Raw genomic sequence first — 24,663 nt, 5'->3', positions numbered from 1 at the left:
AATTTGTGTGGAAATTTGAGTGAAATGGAATTGGTATTTATAGGAAAAATAGAATGGATGATCATACACTTAAAAAACTAGCCGTTAGATACAAAAAACTAGCCGTTAGATACAAAAAACTAGCCGTTTTTTTTTTAAAATGGATGTTAGGCCGTGCGGGCCGTGCGAATTGTGCGGGCTGTGCGGGCCGTGCGGGTTGTGCCGGCCGTGCGGGTTGGGTGGGTCATGCGTGCGGGTTGGGTGGGTCATGCGTGCGGGTTAGGTGGGTTGGCTCGTGCGGGTTGGGTGGGTCATTCGTGCGGGCTGGGTTGTGCCAGGTGGGTCGGGTTAGGTGGGTTCACGGGCTAGGTGTGTCGAATTAAATGAGTCAAAACGGGTTGTGCGATTTGGGTCGAATCAAACGGGTTAAACTGAGCTGGGTTGAAATGGGTTGTGTCGAAAATTTTGGACCCACGACACAACCCGGATTAAATCCGAGCTGTGCCGGATTGAAACCGGGTCGGACCCACGTGACCCACCAGCCGTGCGAGTTAGGGTGGGCTGGGTCCAACCCGGCCCACTGGCCACCTCTAGTCATGGTATTAGGAGCACCACACCTGCATTTCTGGTTGTGAAATTGCTTAAAAATCACTTAATAAGTTGTAAGAAAAATGTCTCCCCAGTTTAAACTCCAACATTATATATGCATACTGGAACTAAATTTCAAATGTGAGCAGGATTATAAGGAAAATTCTCATAAATTATATCTATTATTCTATTCCCGTATGCATTTGGAACCCTAGACATCAACAGCAGTGTGAAAAACAGATAGAGCAATCCTGCTTCAACAATATATGAACTGGATTATCAAACAAAGTAGCAAGATAGTTCAATCAGAAATTTATGTATATGTCAAAAATGAACAAAATTATATCTACATCAGAAGCATAATTGTATTTGGCCAACAAATATACGGCTAAGGGGACCTAATCGCAAAAGAATTGCTTAGGTTTATGACTGCCTCCGTCACTTATATGAAAAGCATTTACAGTGGCATTAGCCTTTTGTATCTGAAAAACCATAGAAATGAACCAAATATCACGAGCCCAGTCGTTCCCGTGATGAGGAGAGTCCATTTAAACGCATCAGGGTAATTAAATAATTCAATTTCAAAATTCATTCCAAAAATACCCGCTACGACTCCGAATATGGCAACAACAAATGTTGCAGTAGTTAGCAGCAATTCAAACTGAATCAGTTGGTTTCGAACATTGTCCTGCAGGAAAATAGTTTAAATGGAATTAGAAACACTTCTTGGTAAACCAATGCAATAAATTTGTCTTTTGGACTCCAAAAAATCCACTTTAGAAATTAGCCCGGTTTCTTAGGTAAATGTATCCTTCTGCTAAATTTAAAACACCCATCAAACAGATGAGGAAATTCCTCAAATTTGGCTCAGTCAAAGTGTCTAATGGCTCAGTTAAATGCCTATTCCCTTTATTTTCCCCTTCCCCCTTCAAGTTTATGCTCAATCTCATATTCTCATTCTTCTATTTATATAGACGTAACCAAACCTACCAGCTGAATATTAATGAAATCTTCCGTGTCCTCAATGTACTCCTTCAGCTGCAATTAATGAAGGAATGAAACATGTAAATAAAAGTTCCAGTGTAATAGTAAAAAAAACAAGATGTGATAACAACGTACAGAAGTAAGCTTGTTAAGGGTGCTGTCAATGACCACAAAGTAAGCTTCCAAAAGCATCTCCAGCTCTTCTATACTCTCTGTAGCACTATCCGTACTTTTCATGCTTCCATGCCGGCTTCTTGAGATACTAAAAGTTTTCTCTAATTTTCGTGAATCCAAGGCAGAGGAGACAGGAGAAACAGGAGCCGAGATGGACACTGCACCATCATTTGATCTTAACCCTAAGATTGATTGATCACCATATAATGACATTTCCATTCGTGACTTCTTCTCTGTAAGATACATTTCTGCCATATCCCCATCATCATCCATTAGTTGCTCTATCTCATCCCTAACCTATAAGAAAGATGAAAATATAAATAGATCCAAGGTTTACATCAGGTTCACAGTTAATGATCAGTTTGCCACAATAACTAACCCAGGTTTATATCTTTTCTGGGGTTCGGGGTTTACAGAAACCAATCATCAAAAGCTATGCCTTTCCCAGAATTTAACCATAAATTTTATAATAGAACTTTAACCACAATACTGTACAGTACCTTCTGCACTCTTCGAGTCAAGGCAACAAGTCTGCTTTTCAGTCGGCGCACACGTTCCAAATTTAAAGTACTGATCTTTGATGTTAATTCATCAAGCAATGGATATGCTTCAATTTCTAATTCAGAAGCCTGGCCAATACAGATACTTCAGGTGAAATCATCAACAGACAGATTTAGAACAACACAATCCAACAAGTCAAAGCAACACAGTCTGCCTTTTCAGTCGACGCACACGTTCCAAATTTAAAGTATTGATTCATCAAGCAATGGATATGATTCAATTTCTAGATGAGAAGCCTGGACAATTCAGAAACTTTAGGTAAAATCATCAACAAATAAACAACTTAGAACAACACAATCCAACAGCACTTTCCACTTCCTACAACTTTACAAACAACAAAATTTTGTGACTCATTAAAGCCTGACGGCCTCAGTTCATAAAATCTATGCACAAATGACGTATTCACTCTACTATTACCTAAACTACTACAGCAATTTAAGCAAAACAGGCCCTGAGCAAAAACATCAGGTGACAATTTAAAATTAAGAACATACAAGAAACCATGTCACCAGAAGCCTTGTAGTTATTTTACCTAAACAATTTTACAAAACTGTCTTTTCAATCTTCCAATGTACTACACCATAGCAGCCATAGCACCAAAATACAATAAAATGGTGTCTCCAAAAGAGCATCTCGGGATGTTTAATAGTGCAATGATCTAAAAGCCTTGGAAGCAACATTTTACTTAAGGTTGTTTTACATGCTAATATAATAATACAGGTAGAATAGTTTTCTTTGGCATAAAGAATACAAGGTTAAAATAATGGCCATCGAAACCCTTTCATTCATGATTCATCTGAAAATACTGACATTGCCACATGTGCATGTGCACAAAGTACATAAAAAAAGCCAATTACCAATCTCCAAAGAAATGTACTACCTCCAAACCTTTGAAGTAGTAACACTTACTATTTCCACTCCACAAAGATCAAGAGTAGGATATAGCAAGTGGCTATGTGTAAGATAAAGAAGAAGATTGTGGAGTTTGTGTTATAATAAATAGGGAAAAGAGTGTTGTAAGTGGGGATTGCGTAGAAAAGCAGGAAAGAGCGTTGCAAACCATATATTACTGTCCAACTACATTTTGTGGCATTAATGACGCTTTCCAACATTAATTTGGTTAATAAGACAACTTGAAGCTAACCCCTTAATTAACAAATGAAATGACTGAGATACCCTTATTTAATATTTACACCAAATACAAAGACACTTGCTCTCTAAATACTCATTTCTTGCAAGAGCATCCAATTTCTCAAGTTCAATTTGTTTTGTACACAAGTATTTGGCTTTATTAATGATGCGCTGTGATAATAATGTAGTTTAAAGGGACTCCATTGGTTTGAATTTTTTAAAACAGCAAAGAAATGAACAAAAACAAAAAGAAAGCTATAGCAAGCTTCACAATATTCTGAAAACTTCACAGGTTCCTCTAAGCCAGTGCTCTACAGCGGATGACATCTTTCACAGACACGATAACTTCCAAGTACTGCAATTGAGCAACTTTCCTGGATTTTTGAAGGTATTTAATATTTTCTAGATTATTTGATGGGTAGAATTAAGGGATTTTAGCCTTTGCACCAGCTATAATCTCTCTTGTAATTGCTATCTATACTACAGTAAAACTTTCGAAACAAAATGTAGGAGTAAATGGTCTCCCATCCTTGAACAAAGACATGCTCAAAGACGATCTTAAGATTTAAGCACTATAAACATAAACCAAAGACAGCCCAATACCCATATTTTCCATGGAAGCTTACAACCTTTTCTCTCTACAATTGTATCTGTGAAATTTCCCAAATTTTATGTGATAGATTACTCAAAATCTATGGTAAAATTCAGATATCAAAGTATCCATCCCTTGATATGAATCATTTATCTAGTCAGCAATAGGTTACACATCCTACATTTGCTTCCCTTACACCAATGTATTCTACCATGAAAGCATCATACTTCAAAATAAAACAACCTAAAGAACTTCAATCAAGATCTTATGAACATTAGTGATCAAATAAAAATCCATAATCCCTCATCTCAGACAAAAATCCTTTATACTCACCTTTTCATAAATCAACCATCAGATATAATTTTATGAAGGAATACAAAATCACACCCTGGTCAAATTCCATGGAGATTGTCAATCTACTAATCCGACCAATTTAAAAAGCCTTTTAAGTTTCAACCAGTGCTATGCAAAGGGCTCTACTCCAAGGTCTCGATCATCAAGCATATTACATTTAAGTTCTAAATCTGTTGTCTGAATGTTATGAACTTATGATAATGTCTCTCCGTTAATTTATATAGCTTGTATAGATAAGACTATTTTTTGGACCTTATTGCATAACGCTGCATGTCTCTACGTCATTTTTTACTCCCTCCATCTCATATTACAAAGCATGTATTCCTTTTTGGGTAAACCAAAATTAAAAGTCTATTTCTATTTAAAGGTTGTACTTTTTGACTGAAATTTACATTGTACACAAGGGTGTACCATGGTACACTTGGATGAAAATTGTCATTTAAAAAAAAAGAAATCAGCTTCTTAAATTTATGCTCCTTAATTGAAGGATTTTCAATTTATGTTTCATAATTTTGTTGTTGATGATAATGTTTTTACATTATTAATGAATTCAGAAAAAAATAATAAATAAATAAAATTTAGGTTTTTTTTTTTAAAAAAAAAAAATTGTGTTATTTTCGGAGGTTGAAGATGAAGTTTTTTTGGATTGGGATAAATGTTCTTTTATCATTTTTTTTATCCATATTCATTATTCATTGAAATGAATGTGTTCATTGAGTTTGATTAATATGTTCTTTGGGTCTAAATTATATGTTCTTCATAATCATAAACTATGTTTTTTGGATTTGAATTATATGTTCTTTAAGTTACAAACTATATTCATCTTATTGCGTATTTTTTCAAAAAAAAATATCATCTAATTGTGTACATGTATATTTTTTGAAATCTGGATCATAAAGGTTGATGAAGAATGAAGACGATATACTTTTGGATCTCTCCTATTGGTGATTGATTTTCGAATAGATCTAAAGAACAATAGCTATATTAATAAAGAACATGATAATATTATTTAAAAAACATTTCTATATTTATTTAAAATAAAATTCAAAAAACATTTTACAATAAATAATGAACATTGGGTAAAAAAAATACAATCAAAGAACATGAACATTTAGAAATCATATGAACATCATAATAGAAACACATGACCAAAATGAATATCACAACAAAATATAAAAATATATAATGGGTTATTTAGAGATTTTTTTTTTAAAAAAAAAAAAGAAAGAGAACAGAATAAAAAATATTGGAATTTGAAATTTTGAAAATGAATTTCAAATTTTAAAATTTGAAAATGAAATCTTGATAAAAAATAATTTTAGAGAGTGAAATTATAAAAAAACTGAATATTTTGAAATGATTTGACATTAAATACATGATAAAAATCAATTGGTAATTATCTTTTACCTTTTTTAAAAGTTGTTTCACCAAAATTATCACGTTCTTTAAATTTCAATGATGTGTTCACAAATATAAGTTATATTCTTTTCGTTTTTTTTTTTTTTACTAGTTATGATTAGAGCTGTCAAAAGCTGACCCAACTCGAAATACTGACCCAAACTCGATTATTAACTGACCGGTCTGAACTCGGAAAAATGGTGACCCGAACCCGATCTGACCCGACGAGTTAACTCGAGTATTTGAGACCTGAACCCGAACATGAACCAACCTGGAGATGACCCGATCCGAATATCACCCATAAATTATTGACCTGAAGCGAACCCAACCTGAACCGAAATTGACTCTAACCCGTTAAAACTCGAATCTAACCCGACCCGAATTTAACCCGACTTGTTAATGACCCAACTACAAACCCGACTCAAATCAACACGACTTGTTATTAACCCGACCTTAAATCAACTCAACTTATTATTTTATACATCTTTATTATGGTAGATATTGACTAGCTAAATAAATATATATGCTATATATATAGTAATCTACTTGTAATATCATAATAACTTCGTAAGGCTAAAACTACCTATGTTTATTTGAAAGTAATTTGTCATTACTTCAACCGAAATCGCAAATTATTGACTTGAATCAAACCCGGCTTGAACCCAAGAATAACCCGACTTGGAAATGACCCGACCTAAATATAACCCGCAAATTATTGACTTAAACCGCACCCGACTTAAACCCGAGAATGACTCGACGTGATTATAACTCGCAAATTATTGACTTGAACCGAACCCAACTCGAACCCGAGAATGACCCTAACCCGTTTTAACACGTGAAAACCCGAATTAAGCCCGACTTATTATTCACCTGTAACCTGAATGTAACCTGTTATTAACTCGACCCAAACTCGATAAGATGTATGACCCGACGTGACCCGACTCAAGCATGACCCTACTCAAACCCGACCCGCATAGGTTACGACATTAACTTGAATTGACCCAACTCAAATTGGCCCAACCCACACTTACCTAACCCTAACCCTAACCCAACCCTTTTACTCGAATTAACAGCTTTATTCGCGACTACTTTTTCTTTCTCTCTATCTCTCTCTAACCCTAAATGCATATATGTACTCTCAATCATTACTTTTAAGATATCAAAACCTCCTTAATTCCCGTGAAAAAACTCAAATATGTAAGAAGTGATTTTGCAATGTATAATCTTAGGCTAAAGAGAAAATAAGCAAACACTACAAATAGAGATACTAAATTGTTTGTAAGGCGTAGAATTCTCTTAGTGTTTCCACCTCTCTTAATTTAGAATTGTAATTCACTATATATATTGTGATGTTACATCATTTTAATAATATAAGAAAGAAAAATAAATACACAATTTAATTAACATATTATTCAAGAATTCTCTATTATTCAATTATACAAAAGTAGGTGCTGCAGCTCTAATAATTATTTCCCATATAATTTTCTATATATTTCTCACTAATTGATCTTATTACCCATTATACTCCAGCAGTCTCCAATAAAATAGGCTTTGGAACATGAGATGGAGGGAATATTGTTTTAATTATTTCGTGAAGTTCAAAGAACATGTAAGACTTTCAGTCACAAACACAATCTTGTAATTAAATGCCTTAGTCAATAAATGCTTAAGGGATCATTTGGTTAGTTAACCTAGAATGCATTAGTATAGAATCTAATACTAGGAAGGAATATACTAGGGAGGAATGGGTTCAAAATCCCATACTAGTGAAGTTGTGAATCTTATGAGGTGGAGGTGGGTATGGGATTCTAAATGGATGGGGTAGATTTAGAAACATCTTGGTATGAGGTTCAATAACTAAAAGGTCTAACTAAACAATAAAATAGATGGAATAGATTCAAACTCTATTCCAACCCCTTCCAAAAGTTTCAACCACGCGGCCCCTAAGTAACCACAAATCAATGTAAAAACAATCATGTCTAAGTGTCGCTAACACTAATCCGTTTCTATAAGTGTTTGAACATTTTGTTTCCATCTATTTTAGAAAGTTTAAAACTTTCACTTTATTCCATTTTAAGCAAACCCCTTATACTACCTTAACCCTCTAACCCTCACAATATATACACCTTTCCACTCACTCTTTTCTTATAATCCCTCAAATTTTATTTTTACACTCACTCTCGCTTTATCCATCAATACTGCCACTACAATTGCCTTAATTTTTGGGTAAACGTTAAATGTTAGAAACTTTTGATAAAAGGTATAACACAATAACTATCCCATAAGCTATAAGATACATATAAACATTAATGTACTTTACCGCAAAAGCATTGATGTTAATAATCAACACCCTACCTTTCGCAAAGCAATTTAACAAAAGTCTTATACACATTAGTTACCAACCCAGTATGCTAAGTTCCATACCTTAGAAAAATTACCCTTCCCACTTTTGCGGTGAAAGAAAAATTCCTACTTTGACCCACATCCATTATCATCGGTCTAAGAAGGCCTCTCAAACCAAGTGCTATGCATAGAAATCTACTCCGATGTGTGACTCATCAAACAATAATGGTTTTCTTTACAAAGATTTAAGAAAAGGGGTAACTTTATCGTAGCATCCTATATCAGCAAACCCGCTTGAGGCTGCCTTGAGCTTACACAAGCAGCACATTTACACTTTAATTCTTTGATTATTACACAAGGTCAGTAATTTGCCAATTTTCGAGTAATATTTGTCCATCATGAGCTCAAAAGTTACTCATAAGCAAACCCACTTCAGCACCCCATTTAAATTTCAATCCACCACCCTTGTCCCAATGCAAAGTTCACGTAAAGTTAAAAATATTAAGGGTTTAGATCTACTGACCATGCTAGCAACCATAACCCATACTATGTTTGTACAAAACCTAAACAACTTTTGACTACAAATTGAAACTTCCTCCCCCTTGTCCCAATGCAAAGTTCACGTAAAGTTAAAAATATTAAGGGTTTAGATCTACTGACCATGCTAGCAACCATAACCCATACTATGTTTGTACAAAACCTAAACAACTTTTGACTACAATTTGAAACCCCCTCCCCCTCCTCCTCTCTCCAAAACCTAAACAACATGATAATGGATTCCACTCGGAATTGACCCCAAATAATCATCCTAAATCGTAGTTTAACTCTTAGATTATTAAAAAGTGGCACTACCAAACTTGTCAATCTTATGGATAGTAAAATACGGTTTTAAGGTGTTTATCAGAACTTATAAATATTGTTCTTGACACCACACCTATTTTATTTAACAACCATCTAGTTTCCCATAAGCCAAATCCACTCTATCACTCAATTGGACATTCAATCTCTACAGCCCTTGTGACCTTATCCCAAAAATTTTGGATGCAAAGTTCACAAAAAAAAATCAAAATTTAAAGGGTTTAGAACTGTTGACCACTTTAACCCCAATATCCCATACAAGAACAAAAAACAACTTAAGAAAACCTCAACCTCCACGTAAATCAAAAGTTATAGGAAAATCTTGGTTTTCAATTGACCAAAAAATGAAAATGAAAACTACACGAAAATAAATTCCATTAGAAATTGACTCAAAACCAACCTAAGTTGAACCCAAAACATAACATCTAACTAATCTCTTTGACTAGAGTACTCTAGAGATCATGTTCACCTCTTTAGTGCACCTCAAATTGATCTTTCTAAACAAACTATTCCCACCTTTCCTAAACGTTATTCCCATTTGAAATCTAGACACAATTCGTAGCGTAAGAGAATCTTCTAAATTCTTTCCAATACATAAGAAAAAACATAGTCAAGTGGGGTTTATTTGATTCATCTCGATGTATACTGACGAATGGAATACAACTTTATCTCAATTAGGCTCCCCAACCAAGCTTTTATTAAAATCAAATAAAAAAAAAAGTATTAAAAAAAAAAAAAAAAAAAAAACCCTTAGCTTCATATTCCAAACAGTAGCACTCTGCACTTTAATTCTCTGTAATTTTAAAAAGCCCAATGGCACTCACTAACTTACCAATCTTATGAATGACCAAAACTATGCTTGCTTGAGCATCTCAATGTTTTTCTTCCCTCCACACCTTCAAATTTTATCAACAAACATCTACTTCTTCCTAAACCAAACTCACTTCAGCTATCCATTGGTCATTAGTCATTAACCTCCTTATCCCCAAAAATTTGGATACAATGTCCACATAAATTGCAAAATATATAGGGTTGTGTGACCTATTAACAACTTAATCCCTTATAACCCATATTAAGTTTGGTAACATCTATTCACTACTCACTAGAGCGGCATGCACACTCTAGAAAATATAAATAAAAGAAATAAAACATAAACATCCGTGTAGTTCAGAAGTTTTGACTTGAATGAAAGAACCAGGTAAAACCAACATGAAAATGAATTGAAGCCCAAAACTACCAATTTTTTCCTCAATCAAAGGAACCAATAATTTTATGAAAGGAATGAAAAAGTTTTCCAGTCAATTTTGACAGGACAGAGAGAGATAATAACAGGACATTGAATTGAACCAAAAAAACAATTAAACCTAACCAAACTAGACCAAAATTAGATTTCCTAACTCAACTCACATTGGCACTTTCTAATTTCCAAACAATTGTATGCCTATTACTTAAACATCTCAATAATTTTATAGATCCACATCAATTTTCTTTGATAAACATCTAGTTCGAAATCAATAAAACTCACTTCAGCCACCTATTGGACAATTGATCTACCACCCTTATCCCAAAAATTTGGATGCAACATCCAAATAACTACAATATTTTAAGGGTCTAGATCTATATATCACTTTATCCTCCTGTAACTCATAACAAAGTTGAAAATGCTTAGCACAAAATCCAAGTTTACAGCCACATTCCCTCTTCTCTGACAAAAGTGAGCTAAGAATGCAGTAAGGAGAGTTCCCCAAATCACCATCACAGAAGAACTAATAAAGCCTTTCACACAAGCTGTAAGCATAAGTGCCCAAAACACACCAGAAACTTCTTATTTCACTCTTATTTGATTACCATAAAGTCGCCACCAACAAACTCTCAGGCAAACAATCACCCCCATCTATTTTGAGAGATTAGACTAACTTTTGGGAACATTTATACAACTCGGTTCAGAACCTGTAGTGGCAGCAAAAAACCGAAAAATTGAAATTAAAAAAAAAAGGCTTTACTGCTTTTACCATACCCTACCCTTTCAACACTTAATAGCTTTCAAGATAATATTTCTTTTACCCAGACTATGAATTTCAGCAACTTCTCGAACCTGAACTATTCTTAACTATATATCGGGAAAAGCACATCATGATGCTATACTTTTAATATTTTTTTCGTCTTGTTGAGATAACAATATCAGCCCAAACCTCAATCCAACACCCCCACCCCAGAAAAAATTTTATTAAACAAATTCCCATCACTGTAGCAGAGAAAACAGTTTTGTTTATTAAGCATATAAAGTAAGGTCACTAAGGTGCATGTATAACAAAAAGTGTTATGTACATACATGTGTGTGTTTCTGCGTGGATTCCTTGGTTAGACTATTGCACATACATATGAACGGGGAAGGGGCAGAAAGACCTTCATTTGAATGGCTACATTTACATGTTTTATTTAAAGGAGGGTGAGTATAAACCTGAGAATCAAGAAATGAGCAAGCAGCCTCCAAAGCAACTTCCAGTGCTTTGAACTCAAAAGGCAAATAATCAGGTGATGAGGTGTCAAAGTTTCTATTGCCTCTCATTCGAGTCATAGCATCTTCCGACTGCCAAGCCTCACCAGCACCGGCATTCCTCAATCGTCTCTGAAGCTCTACAACATACTGTAATACGTAGCTATCAAGGGAATTCAAAAGAAGAACCTCATCAGCTGTGATAATACAACGAATCTGCTCCAGATTTACAACTATGGCCTTCTCTCGACCAAGGATAGTGGATGGGTACACAAAAAGCGGATCAAGCAGTCGTAAGTCACGGGCAGGGAGGTCACAGCGGCGCATCATTGTGAATTTGTCAACTTCTATTACCCCTGAATTCCCAGAAGTATCAACCCGAATCCATGAGCGACTGCTCTGTCCTCTCTTCTTCAAGCCCGAAACATCCATCCCTTGAAAGGGTGGGCGCCCAGACCCAGAGGGGTGATATGATATCTCTCTAAGGTTTGCAGCTGAGGCAGGTTTCCTTGAAAGGAGGGGCTCCTTTAGCTCTGCCATCAGCAGAAAGCTTTAAAGCCTGCCACATTAAAGATCATATTGACAAAATAATTAAAAAATTTAGCATGTAATCTTAGTCATACTCTTGATCAATTCCTACCATGCAACAAAACAATATTTTTTGCTCGTTAAATATTGACACAACACTCAAACAAAATAACAGAAACTTCTAAGTGTGCTAACTACTCCAAGAAAAGTGAAACTAAGGGCGAGTTCAGAGATATTGGAGACAAGGGCAAAATATTTATGGGAGCCTAAAGTACCAATTCTATATTCCAATAGAAAAATTTTGTAAGTCATATAATAATTCGTACTTCGTACTATAAGTATAATATTGACATATCCTGCAATTTCACTGCCATATAGGCATAAACTTCGTAATAATTCATACTATATTACTATTGACAGGAATCTTAAAGAAAGCATCTGAGCCAAGAAGCTCAATCACATGAAAGAACTACATGACAAAAAAATAATAATAAAAATAGAATAAAGAAAAATGAAATGATAAAAATAAAGCCTTTCAAAAGATTAATCACTGCAATTTGATTCAATTATCAAATTAGGCTGGAAAATTCACATTATTTTGGATGAAAAGGTCCAATTTTTTAGTTCCATCCTAACAATTAAAGGCAAATTTGAATCAATTATCAAATTAAGCTCGAAAAATCACATAATTTTGTTCTGTAACAACAAAATCACTGGTTATGATCTTTCATCACCTTAGTAATCATAACCAATAGTTCAATGATCAAGTTTAGAAGAACCCTAAATTGAGTATACTGAAAACTAAATTAGCGGTAAACCCTAGATTGTAAAATTAACATTCAATAATTACAAAAAGAAACAATATCTTACCTCAGAAGCTGCTTCAGTAGTTCAATGGAAGATGGAAATTCGCATCAATTGGAAACTGAAAGAGAATAATTCAGGAAACCTCATAATCAAATTGCCTAATTTCCAACTAAAACCACAAAAATTAAAAATTAAAATTCCCAAAAATTTACATTAATTATACTAATTTTAATTGACTGATTTATACCCAATTAAAACTCCATAAAATTCAAATCAAAATACCATAAACAACGATTATAAAAAGAAAATTGGAATAAACTAGAAATCGTAAGATTATGAAACGGGGAGAGAAAATACAAACCTGGGCAGTAGAAATTGGAAAATGCTAAAGTATAGTACGAGTACTACTGAACTGCATTGTTTTCTTGCCATTTCCCTTCAATTTTGTGGATGCCAAAAGATGGGTGTACCTTAAATCATTTTAAACAAATATAATAATAATACCCAATTTTATTAAAAAAAAAAAATCAAAAATTAAAACCATGATTTGTTTGTTTTTTTTTTCAAAATCATACCCTTTTTTTTTAAAAAAAAAAAAAAAAAAAAATTACTAGAATTGGATAGAGTTGGATTTGCATATTTGACTTAAAAAAAAAACTTTACCCATTAACATCTTTAATTAAAGGTTAGTAAAAAGTAATAAAAAAATTCAATATATTTAAATAGACATCAGGACAAACCCAACAATTTATTATATGATCATATTTATATAGTACCTTTGTTAATGGTTATAACTTTAAAATTTTGTATATCTCACAAATAATACCCAAAATTGCAAATAACCATTGACGGAGGTAATATTATATATTGGTTAAAAAAAAAAAAAAAAAGTCACATATGAATATTAGAAAATTTCAACTCTATTTATAAAATAATGAGAGAGTACAATATGTGTCACATTAAATCAAAATTTGGTCACACTTATTAAAATCATGATACCCGTAATAATTTTGAAAAGTGATAATGGAAAAGTGAAAAATACTTTTTCCTTGTTTCATATTTTTGATTGGTGTATGGTTTTCATAAAACTAAAAAACAAAAAATGATGTAAAACAAGCAATTAATCTCTTGGAGTGAGTTTTTGTGTGTGTATGACAAATAAAAAAATTTGCAAAAAAAAAAAAAAATGCAATATCAATAAAATGTCATGTGTGTGTATTTCAAAATTATAATATTAATTTTGTTTTTCTTTAAGAAAAATACTACATGGTTCATTTGCCTTTTCCTTTCATGTTGTATTATTCCCTTTTCCATTTTAACTTCCGCTTAGCTTCCCAGTGATAATGATTTTGAGAGCCATAGATGGCATTGATTGAATCAATACTACTTTATTGAATCATACTTTTGTTTGAATATGACGGAGTATAATTTGATGCATGTAATGTTAGCCCATTATTCCATTTTATTACAATTTAAATTTATATAGTTTTGGTTTATATGCGCTTAAAATTTTGAATCTAATGTGATTATGGGTCCAATTATAAACCAATGTTAAATACGGATTAGAGCAACTTTAATGGTTATAGGTAGAGACTTGCTTGCAATATTAAATAATTCCTACCTACTAGCTTGTCTATTGGGACAAGAATATGTAATTAGTTTGGCCAAATAAATTAGCCTTGCCAAGCTAGCTAATTGTCTTGGAAAAGAACTTGCTAAAATAAAACAAATTAGAATAAATATTTATAATGGAAAAATTACAAATAATAATACAACCTTTTTGGCCGATTCTTTTAATAATACAACCTTTCAATTATTTTTTTAAAATATTACAACCTTTAGGAGGTGTTGAATTTAAACAGGCGAAAACCGGTTGGTAACCTGATTTTACAAGTTATGTTGCCACATGTTGTTGTTTTACTAGGTTTGTAAATTTAATTGATTTTTTATAATTTATTTAATATTTTTAATTGTTAAAATATATAAAACTAAAAATTACTTTTATTATTTATAAAAAAACACCACCTGCCACCACCTTCACGGCTTCACCACCATCCTACACCATTCCCTCTCCCTTCACGCAGCTCCCCTCTCCCCCAGCCTAGAAGTCGGCCTGCCGGCGTCGGGCTCACCCACTACCGCCGAACCCACCGTCGTTACCTCGACCTCCCCTACTTGTCGCGCCACCCATCCAAACGAATCCTAGCCCGCAAAAACCGCAACCAACCTCCACCTTCACGAACAACGGTTCCGATTCAACCCCTTCCCGACCACCGCAACCCCGAAACCACCCTCTCCCCTGTTTTCTGGCTCCTATAAACCCCTATTCCCTCACCTAAAACCACCAAAAATCGGTTTAACCGAGAATACCCGAAACCCTGGAAAACGGGATTTCTGGGTTAAACTCGAAACCCAAATGGGGGTTGCAGTGGTGGCGATGAAGTGGCCGTGTATCGGAGTTGAGGGTTTGGACCAATTGGTGCGCGTGGGAACAGCGCAGGGAGCAAAGTGGTGCTAATTGTGGCTGATGTTGTGGTGGTGCATGTGGGTGTAGCAAAGGGAGTGATGTGGATCTCTCAAGACTCTCACAAGGCTCGCAAACTATAATAACATTGGATCTTTGGATTTTAATAAGGACTAAAGAAATTACACAAAAATAAAAAGGATAGTACTCTAATTCTCGCAGGAATAGAGGGTCTCTTCCTAGTCGCAACTAGAAGATGATCACAAGTCGCAACAAGTGATGTTTTTTATTAACAATCAAACGAGCAACGCTCAAAGGATTAATTCCCATAACAAATCTCTCTCATTCTTAAACTATTATTGATATACACCCATATTTATAGGGTGACAAATCGTACAATGATAAGATAGAAAACCAATAATTTTATCCTAAAATAAGATAAAATATTAAGAATCCTAATCCTAATATATCTACTAATCATATTTTAACCAACTACAAAATCTATCCCAACATAAATAAATCAAATAAATAAATATCCTAATGACTAAAACTCTTAAAGCCTAAAAATAGGAAAAATCCTTTCAAGTGAAAGATAAATACCCGTAGGCAAAAATCCTAATAATTAATAATAACTAAAAGATAGTGTAGGCTTTCTTTAAATTCCATGAATTCTCAAGAATACCCACATTGGTCTATTGCTCCCGCATCAGGGGGCAAGGTGTTGCTGCAGGAAGCAGGGTTGTGAGTGAAGGAGATGCGAGGGTGGTCGTCTGACACTAATCTTGTTGATTGGGCGGCGATTGCTAATAGGTTGTCGTACACATGTCAAAAATAAATTCCTAACAAAACCAACTAACAATGTAGTAGGGTAAATAGGGTCGAATCCATAGAGAGATGTCTATTCAATCTAACCTCTAAGAAATTGGAGAAACTAAACTATGGGCCTGTTCCGATCGACTGAACTCAGCTGAACTGAATTGAACTTATTAATTAGTGATTTTTTACTACGGATTAGTGATCTTTGATTATTTATTGATTATTTATTACTATACATATGTGTATATACAAATGTACATATTATTAATAATAATATTATTATTATTATTAATTATTATTATTATTATTATTAGTATTATTATTATTATTATTGTTTTATTATTATTATTATTATTTATTGATGATTATTATTATTATTTATTGATTACTATTATTAGTATTATTATTTCAATTATTATTGTTATTATTATTATTATTTATTGATGATGATTATTATTATTATTATTATTTATTACTTATTGATTATTATTATTATTATTATTATTATTATTATTGTTAATATTATTATTATTATTATTGTTGTTGTTGTTGTTGTTGTTGTTGTTGTTGTTGTTGTTGTTGTTGTTGTTGTTGTTGTTGTTGTTGTTGTTGTTGTTGTTGTTGTTGTTGTTGTTGTCGTCGTCGTCGTTGTAATAAGAGCTTAAAAGAATGAAATTTGGCTTTATATCATTAGCAATATCATTAGACATAAATTAAAAGCTGAACTGAACTGAACTAAACTGAATTTCAACGGAAGAGAACAGGCCCTATGTCACAAAATTAGGATAAGAAAGTAGTCAAAATTAAAACAGGGATAAAACAAATAATAAAAAGGCCTTGACCAGGCTTATAATTCTAAATCTACAAAATACCGATATCAATTCAATTAATCAATTAACTAGAGCAATTGCTAAGCGTACGGTCGGGTCTTAATGCTCTTAATTCAACATATGTATTTTGGTCGCTAACATAATCAGTATTGCTAATTGTAGGTAAGAATCTAAAAGTAAGATCTTTCCATTCAAACTCTTATTAACATGAATTAATCATACAATTGATCAGGTTGTAAGATTAACAACAAAACACTATCAGTTAGAGAAATCAATAATCAAAATATCAATAATATTAATCAAGATTCATTGTATAAACATGACTCCCAAACCATAGAATTAACTACTCAAACATGGAAGAAATAATTAAAACTAGATTTAAGAAATAAAACATAATTAAAGTAAAGAAATAAAATTACCTCAAAATTAAAGTAACAAACTCAAGAACAAATCCATGGAGGAATTATATCTCACGTTTTAGGAAGCGTATAGGGACTTGTGACCTATCGTTGGAAAGCTCTTCAAGTCTAGTTTCTAACGCAATTTGAATTGCTACAATCCAATATGTAGAACTCAAGTTATGATCAAAAGAGTGAGCAAAGGTCTATTTTGACACTTTGTAAACCATCGTTTTTCTTCGTTTCTAACTCAATTTCATCTCCAAAAGGTGCCTAGCGACTCTCGTGAATGCTATATCCATTCCCTATGCATATAAATATCAACTTAAGTTTCCAAAAACACATATATTTCATTGATCGACCTCAATTCATCGACGTTTCATCCTTTCATTTTCTCATTCTTCTAAAATTACTCCGAAAGTGTCCAAATAATTATGAAAACTACCTGAAACATTAAGAAAACACAAACGAAGCGTAATAGAGCACAAAAAAAACAACTTATGCATTTGCGACCTAAAAGGCAACAAAAAGACCTAAAAAACTACTATAAACTTAGCATAATCGTGCCTATAAATCCTATATAAATGCGATATCAATGGCAGGGGAAGAGTAGGGGAGGGGTGGGGAAGAAGTGGTGGTGGCAGGGTGTTGGATGGATTTTTTTTTTAATTATAATTATTTTATTAAAAATTAAAAGTTACTTTTTGTAAAACCAATTAAAAGGTAATTACGTTAAACAATTTTAATTAAAATAATAAAATCTATTTTTTATTTTATAAAAAATTTTAAACCAATTACATGACAACACGTGTCTTGGTAACTTGTTCAACAGGTTACAAGTTTTTTTGCCTGTTTAAATTCAACACCTCCTAAAGATTATCATATTGAAAATTAATCGAAAGGTTGTATTATTATTTTGAAAAATAACCGGCCAAAGGTTGTATTATTATTTACAATTTTTCTTTTTGTAATCTAGAAACATAAATTAAGGAGGTGGGTTTCATTTTAAATAGTAAGCTAATAGCTAGCCATTGGAGCTTAAAGTAGTTAAAATGACAATGAGTTTAAAAGCTTATATGACATTATGCATGGGACAACGGAGGCAATAAAGTACGAAGTATTAGGGTCTGTTCACGTTTACTAAACTGAGCTGAACTGAACTGAACTATAATTGGGGCTGAATTGAACTGAACTAAACTAAACCAAACTGAACTGAAATGAATATTTTATAAGAAAGGAAAATTAGGAGTTAAACTTAACTTAACTGATTGGAGATGAATTGAACTGAAGTGATTGGAGTTGAACTGAAATTAAGTAAATGTGAACATACCCTTAATTAGTGCAATCAATTATAGATTTTTACAGCAATGACTTCACTAAATAATACAATTCTAATGAGGTTGCAATAAAAAAAAAATCAACAAATCCATTCAAGAAAAATTCCCAAAAATAGGCATGGAAGGGAGCCACTACAAAGAAGTTTCGGGAGTTAAAAAAAAATTATGAACAAAGAGAACATACACATCATTTAATGATTTTTTTTTCTTCAAATGACTATTCTTTTTAACGGTCTTTTGAGCTTCTGGACAGAGCAAAACATAGTAGATTTCAATAAAGCAGAGCTAAGCAGATTTTAGCAGAGTAAAGGAGATTTTAGCATAGTAGAGTAGAGCAGATTATTGATAGGCCGTCGTCGAGCCTACCAAAGATAATAATTCCTATCTTGGTCTCACTAACAATAGTAAGGGTAAGAAAGGGTCGAACCCAAGAGAGGCGTTGAATCAACCACCGAGTACTACCGTTTAAATAAGCTAAATGAATTCTAAATTGGGTTGGTTTTGAGTAACTTCTAATTCAACTCAACTAAAGCTAAGAGGAGATTAACAATATTAAGAGGAATCTAGGGCTTGGGTTATACCACTCAACTTCATCACAAATCACAATTAGCATGTAACAATCAAGGTAAATTGATGGGATAAATTAGGGGAAGTCATCTAAAGCACCCAACTACTCTTTCAAGCTAGAGGGATTACTTGAATCATGAATACAACCTACTCTCGTGGTTACATAGCATAAAACAAGTGTTAAAGCATAATCACGATGACATAAACATTCCCTTGACCGGTAATCCGTATTCTCATGGCATTTCGGGTCAATCAAGCATAAGGGAGCTAACTCAAGTTCATCTCTCGATCCTTCGTTGAGAAAGCTTGGATAAATAGTTCTAGCAATGGCTATATACAAGAACTAAGCAATTAAACCACTTAAGCTCAACTAATTAACATCCCACAACAACCAAATTAGCACATGCAACAAGTAATTAGTGACTACATTGAGGGTTTTGCCCAAACCCTAGAATTTAGACTACTCACAATCCATGGGGGTTAAAGCAATTAAAGATTTCAAGCAATTCATGAACAAATTCAAACTAAGAATTAAGCTAATTAACAATCCAAAACATGCAAGAACTAGAAAATAATTAACAACAAAGTAAAGAGAAGTAGAGAAGATGAGTAAGAAATGGTTACTATGAAGCTTCAAGGTGAGCAACAATGGTGGATTTTGTCTTCTACAATGATTGAATTTGAATAATTCCAAGCTAATAATTGAGAACTAACTAATGATTTGAGAATTTAATGTCCTAAGACTACAAACTAAGAGAAAAGCTCTCAAAAACTGCATACCCCCTACAAATGAGCTCTAAAGGGGTATTTATATGACCCCCAAATAAAAAGGACGGAGAAAACAAGGAAGAAGTTCGACTGCAGGTCTGCACGGACGTGCCAGACTCGGCACGGACGTGCAAGCATAAGCACGGTCGTGCCAGATTCGGCACGGACGTGCAGAGGGGGCAGAATTGAGGCAGAACGTACTGCTAAGAATCGAGCAGTTCCGCACGGACGTGCAGCTACATCTGCACGGACGTGTTTAATTTGGCACGTCCGTGCAGGCCTTGGCAGAATGTTCTGAGTTTCTGGAGCAATCCTGCACGGACGTGCAAAGTCTGGCACGGCCGTGCACCCTCTTCTGCACGGACGTGCCAGATTAAGCACGGCCGTGCAGGCCTTGGCAGCTTGCTGAAGCTTTCTGGAACCTCCTGCACGGACGTGCAAGGTCTGGCACGGCCGTGCAGGGTCTTATAAGCCCTTTTTTTCATCTTTTCTTCTATAATGCTCCTTTCCTTGGCTTCTTTCATCCATCTTCTTGCTTCTAACCTCGGCTTTGTATCCATGGGCTCCATTTGGTCGTTCTTTTGAACCTAGAATCTCAACAAAAACACCAACAACCCGTGAAGCATAGGATACACAAAAATTGCATAATAATAGAGTAAAAATGAACCAAAACGCAATTTTTATCAAGTAAACTAGGTTCAAAACACCCTAAAATCGTATCAAATAGCAAGTTATAAATTATTATTAACCAAATTCTCCAAAAGGCAGGTGTATATTAATTTATTATAAAATGAGTTAAAGTTACCATTTATACTACATAAGTTATTATTCTAATAATTAATTTTATTTTACAAAAATCTTATTATGTATACATTAGATTAATTGACAGGCTAAAGTCATATCACCTAATCAAAAGTAATTCCTAAAACCACTAACTAAAATAGATAGGGAAGTAGGGTCGAATCCACAGGGAAACTGGTCTTTCTATTCCTAATTATTTAAAGCAATCTAAATTATTAAGTAACAAATTTGTAAAATGGATAGGAAACTAAACTACAGAGAGTAAAAGTAGAGAAGAATAAGAATAGATAAAATCAATGAATAAAATACCTAGGGCATAGGTTCACCAATAAACAATATTCCAGGGTAAAACATAATAATCGATCATGAATGCATCAATTAATCAAATCATAAAGGGCTTTCGCTACGTATTACAATCACAAAATTAATTTACCGGTATTAAATCTTATCTCTCGAATCTCGACTTAACCATTTATAAATTAACCTGCCTATTGAAACTAGACCTAAACATCAATTCTCATCTCTCGAATCTCGAATCAATATTGTCAAACTCATGCATAAAAGATCAGGCCTAATCTAGTCACAGAGCATTAAATAAATCAATAGGAAATTAATCTAGCATTGATAATCAACAACAATAAATTACCCATTCATATTATTTATGGAGCCCCACAAACCCAAGAAAGGAAACTACTCAGACATAATTATAAACTAAACAAAGCAATTAAAGAAGACATGATGAAAGAAATAAAGTAAATAACTGAGATTAAAGTATGAGAAATCGTTACCAAAGTAATCAAAATTAAGGAGTTGAATTCAGAACAAAGTTGTAGAGAGAGAAACTAATCTAAAGTTAGGTAGAGAGAGAAAGTCTAAGAGAAGAAGTTAAAACAAAAATATATTACTAAATCGTACTTAAAACAACACTAAAACACTCCTAATTAGAAACTAAGAATTCGGCGAAGAAGTCTCCCAAGAAACACGCGCCCAATCGAGCAAAGGGCCGCCTGATCGGGCCCGCCTTTTTCTTCACGTTCTCTTCTAAGCAGCCGCGCCCGATCGAGCTAATGTTCACCCGATCAGGCGCGCCTTGGCCTTGCTAGAAGCACCATAATTGCGCGCCCGCCCGATCGAGCGGATCGAGCCCTATTCCACCTCGAGGCTTGGACTTCGATTGGGCTTTGATTCTTCGGCCCAATCCGGATTTCCTTTTCGGGTCTTGAATACTTGGTCCAAATGCCCCGGTATCACATATACCGAGCCCTTAATCACCGGCTTGATGACTCTAACTGGTCCTGGGCTTCAAAGACGGTCATGCTCCTCCAATGTTCGTAGTTGCTCAATGAAAACCCGGGAAAATGCTCCAAAAGTGCAATTTCCTACAAAACTCAACCAAAACTACGAAAATACTAGAAAACACCAATTAGTAATAAAAGTGGCTCTAAAGAGCCAAAAACACTACTAATTATGACAAAGGGACGGGGATAAAATACTATATAAATTAGACACATCATTAATCATATTAGTATTTATAGTATGTACTATGTAATCATGAATCTATAAGAAACTACACGTTAAAATGAAATTCAAACCAATGACAAATTAAAAGTTAACCTTTGAGGGGTTAAAGTTACTATAAAAATAGTTAAAGTTACTCTCAAACTGACCGTCTTACAATAAAATTAACGCACATCCATCTTACACAAGTCTTATTATTATTATTATTATTATTATTATTATTATTATTATTATTATTATAAAAACCTATAGAGTCAATCAATTTACAAGAAATTAGTGGGGAGCCAAGATACAATCTAGGCCCCCACCACTCTAGCTATAGCTAACCCGTTCCTACTGAAGACGTGAGTAGCTGCACAAGCACCAATATCCTAAGTCTTAGCGAACGCCTGAACCCGCTTCAGCAACGCAATAGCATCCTTATCTAATTCCCCCAACGAAGAAAAGGAGAATGGAAGAAAACCATAGCCAATAGCCCTGCAACGCGCCCCATACTTGTCCCGCTTCCGCTGAGCCGCCGCCAACACAACACGGCCAAGAGCAACGTCAGGTAACCCCGATTGCGTCAAAGGTGAAGACCCCGTAAAGTCAACACATACATCAAGGCCTCTATCCCAGGAATATAGCAGCACATTTGCTGGTCGTAGAGCCCTGTCATTTCCTCCAATCAACCCAATGTTAAACTCCTTTCGAGCAGAAATCCCAGACCGAAAACAAATATCAACAAGGGTGTCACGAACAACATTGTGCCGATGTTTAATACCCACCATCCCAGCACAAGACACCGCATGATCCCCATAAATATCCCCATAAAAAACCCTTGAGCAAACAAAACACGATGTTGAAACGGAGAACAAAGGAACACCCAACCGGTAGCAAAGAACACTACGGTAAGTCTTACCATTCATAGTCTGACCCAACCCGATATCGGGACCGTCCGCAACCACTGGGACTTCCATAATGAAAGGAATGGTGTCCTTCGAACAAGTGTATTATTTTGATGGCGGGTTCCGCTCAGTAATATTAATATAATTAATATTACAGCTTAATCTTGACTGAACCCTTCGGGTCACACCCAAGCAAAATATACGAACTGACTCGACGAATTAATTCGGAAGAAATTAATTCGTCGCCCGAGTGTTAAATATTTAGACGTCGGAAATTCGAGGTTAGAGCGTCGAAACCGAGCGTCGGAAGTCGAGTCAAAAATAATAAAAAGACGAGACGACAAATTAGTAATAAATCAACAATGACCAAAATACCCCTAACATCGGAATCCCGAGTGCTAGGGGATTAGCCGAGCTAGCAGCCCGCACCATGTGCGAGACATGCTAGCAAGGCGTGGCTAGCAGGCCGCACCATGTGCGAGGCATGCTAGCACAACACGGCCAGCAGCCCGCAAGCAGTGCGTGGCGTGCTGGCGTGCGCTGCTGCTAGCAGCCCGCACATGTGCGTGGCTAGCTAGCAGCGCCCTCGACATTAGCAGCCCGCACTGATGTGCGTAAGCGTGCTGGGCCGAGCTGGCAGCAGCTAGCAGCCCGCATGGTGCGAGGCTAGCTGGGCCATGGGCCTAGGTTGGGTAGAAAGGGGAATCTAGTAAGTATGCTTGCTTTTTGGTGTGGACAAGTGTCACAAGGAAAGGAAGGAGTGGGGAGCAAGTATGGTCCCCTCCTCTCCAAGTGGTTCATACTCCTCTTTACATATGACTAGGACACTTGTTGATTTATTACTTGCTTATATATTTAATTTAATTTAGCTTTAAATTAATTTGTGGAATTTCATGAATCCCACATTGATGGGATAGAAATTCCCACTCATACTTTCCTCTATATATACCAACCTTGGGATTTGGAGTAAAGTGCTTGAGTGGGAGTTAGAAAGAGCATTCCATATTTTGGAAAAACTCTTAAACTCCATTAACACTTGGGTTTTGGTCGGACCTTGCTAACTCCAAGGGTAGCGGACCTAAAAAGTCGTGTTTGTCCTTTGTGTGTGGATATCGTTGGAGGCACGACATTTGCGGTGCTCAAAGCTTTCAAGTAAGAGCCCGTTTTGAGAGGGCGAAGCTCGCTTCAAGGGTATGATTCGTTCTTCCTTTTCTTGTGTTTATTTATTTATGCTTTATGGTTTTATTAATTACGAGTGATTCCTTGGGTCGGGGTTGTTTCCGCGGTGAGTCAGACTCACCAAACCGCAACACATAAGGCTACCTGTCGATTATTATTATTATTATTATTATTATTATTATAAAATTTATAATTATTAATTTAATTATTATTATTATTATTATTATTAAGCAAGGAAGGACAGCGCAAGTAGAGGAGGTATGTTGTTATTCTATAGATAATTTTAATGTGTTTTAAAATATAT

At 34.6% G+C, this 24,663-nt stretch overlaps 1 protein-coding gene across 1 annotated transcript; it reads right to left on the bottom strand.

Moving 5' to 3' along the window:
• Positions 1–856: 856 nt before the first annotated feature.
• Positions 857–13,289, bottom strand: LOC110698124 (magnesium transporter MRS2-1-like). Its single transcript, XM_021875536.1, has 7 exons — positions 13,156–13,289; positions 12,858–12,912; positions 11,424–12,018; positions 2,226–2,354; positions 1,687–2,022; positions 1,558–1,605; positions 857–1,255 (listed from the first exon to the last, which is right to left on the bottom strand). Exons 3-7 carry the CDS (start codon positions 11,997–11,999, stop codon positions 1,025–1,027), a joined length of 1,320 nt encoding a protein of 439 aa, XP_021731228.1. The 5' UTR covers positions 12,000–12,018; positions 12,858–12,912; positions 13,156–13,289; the 3' UTR covers positions 857–1,024.
• Between the last annotated feature and the right edge of the window lie 11,374 nt (positions 13,290–24,663).

The sequence above is a fragment of the Chenopodium quinoa genome, unplaced genomic scaffold (genome assembly GCF_001683475.1).
Source record: "Chenopodium quinoa cultivar QQ74 unplaced genomic scaffold, ASM168347v1, whole genome shotgun sequence".
NCBI lineage: Eukaryota > Viridiplantae > Streptophyta > Magnoliopsida > Caryophyllales > Amaranthaceae > Chenopodium > Chenopodium quinoa.
The sequence above is the reverse complement of the archived record's forward strand: the minus strand, read 5'-3'. Positions and strand labels throughout refer to the sequence as shown.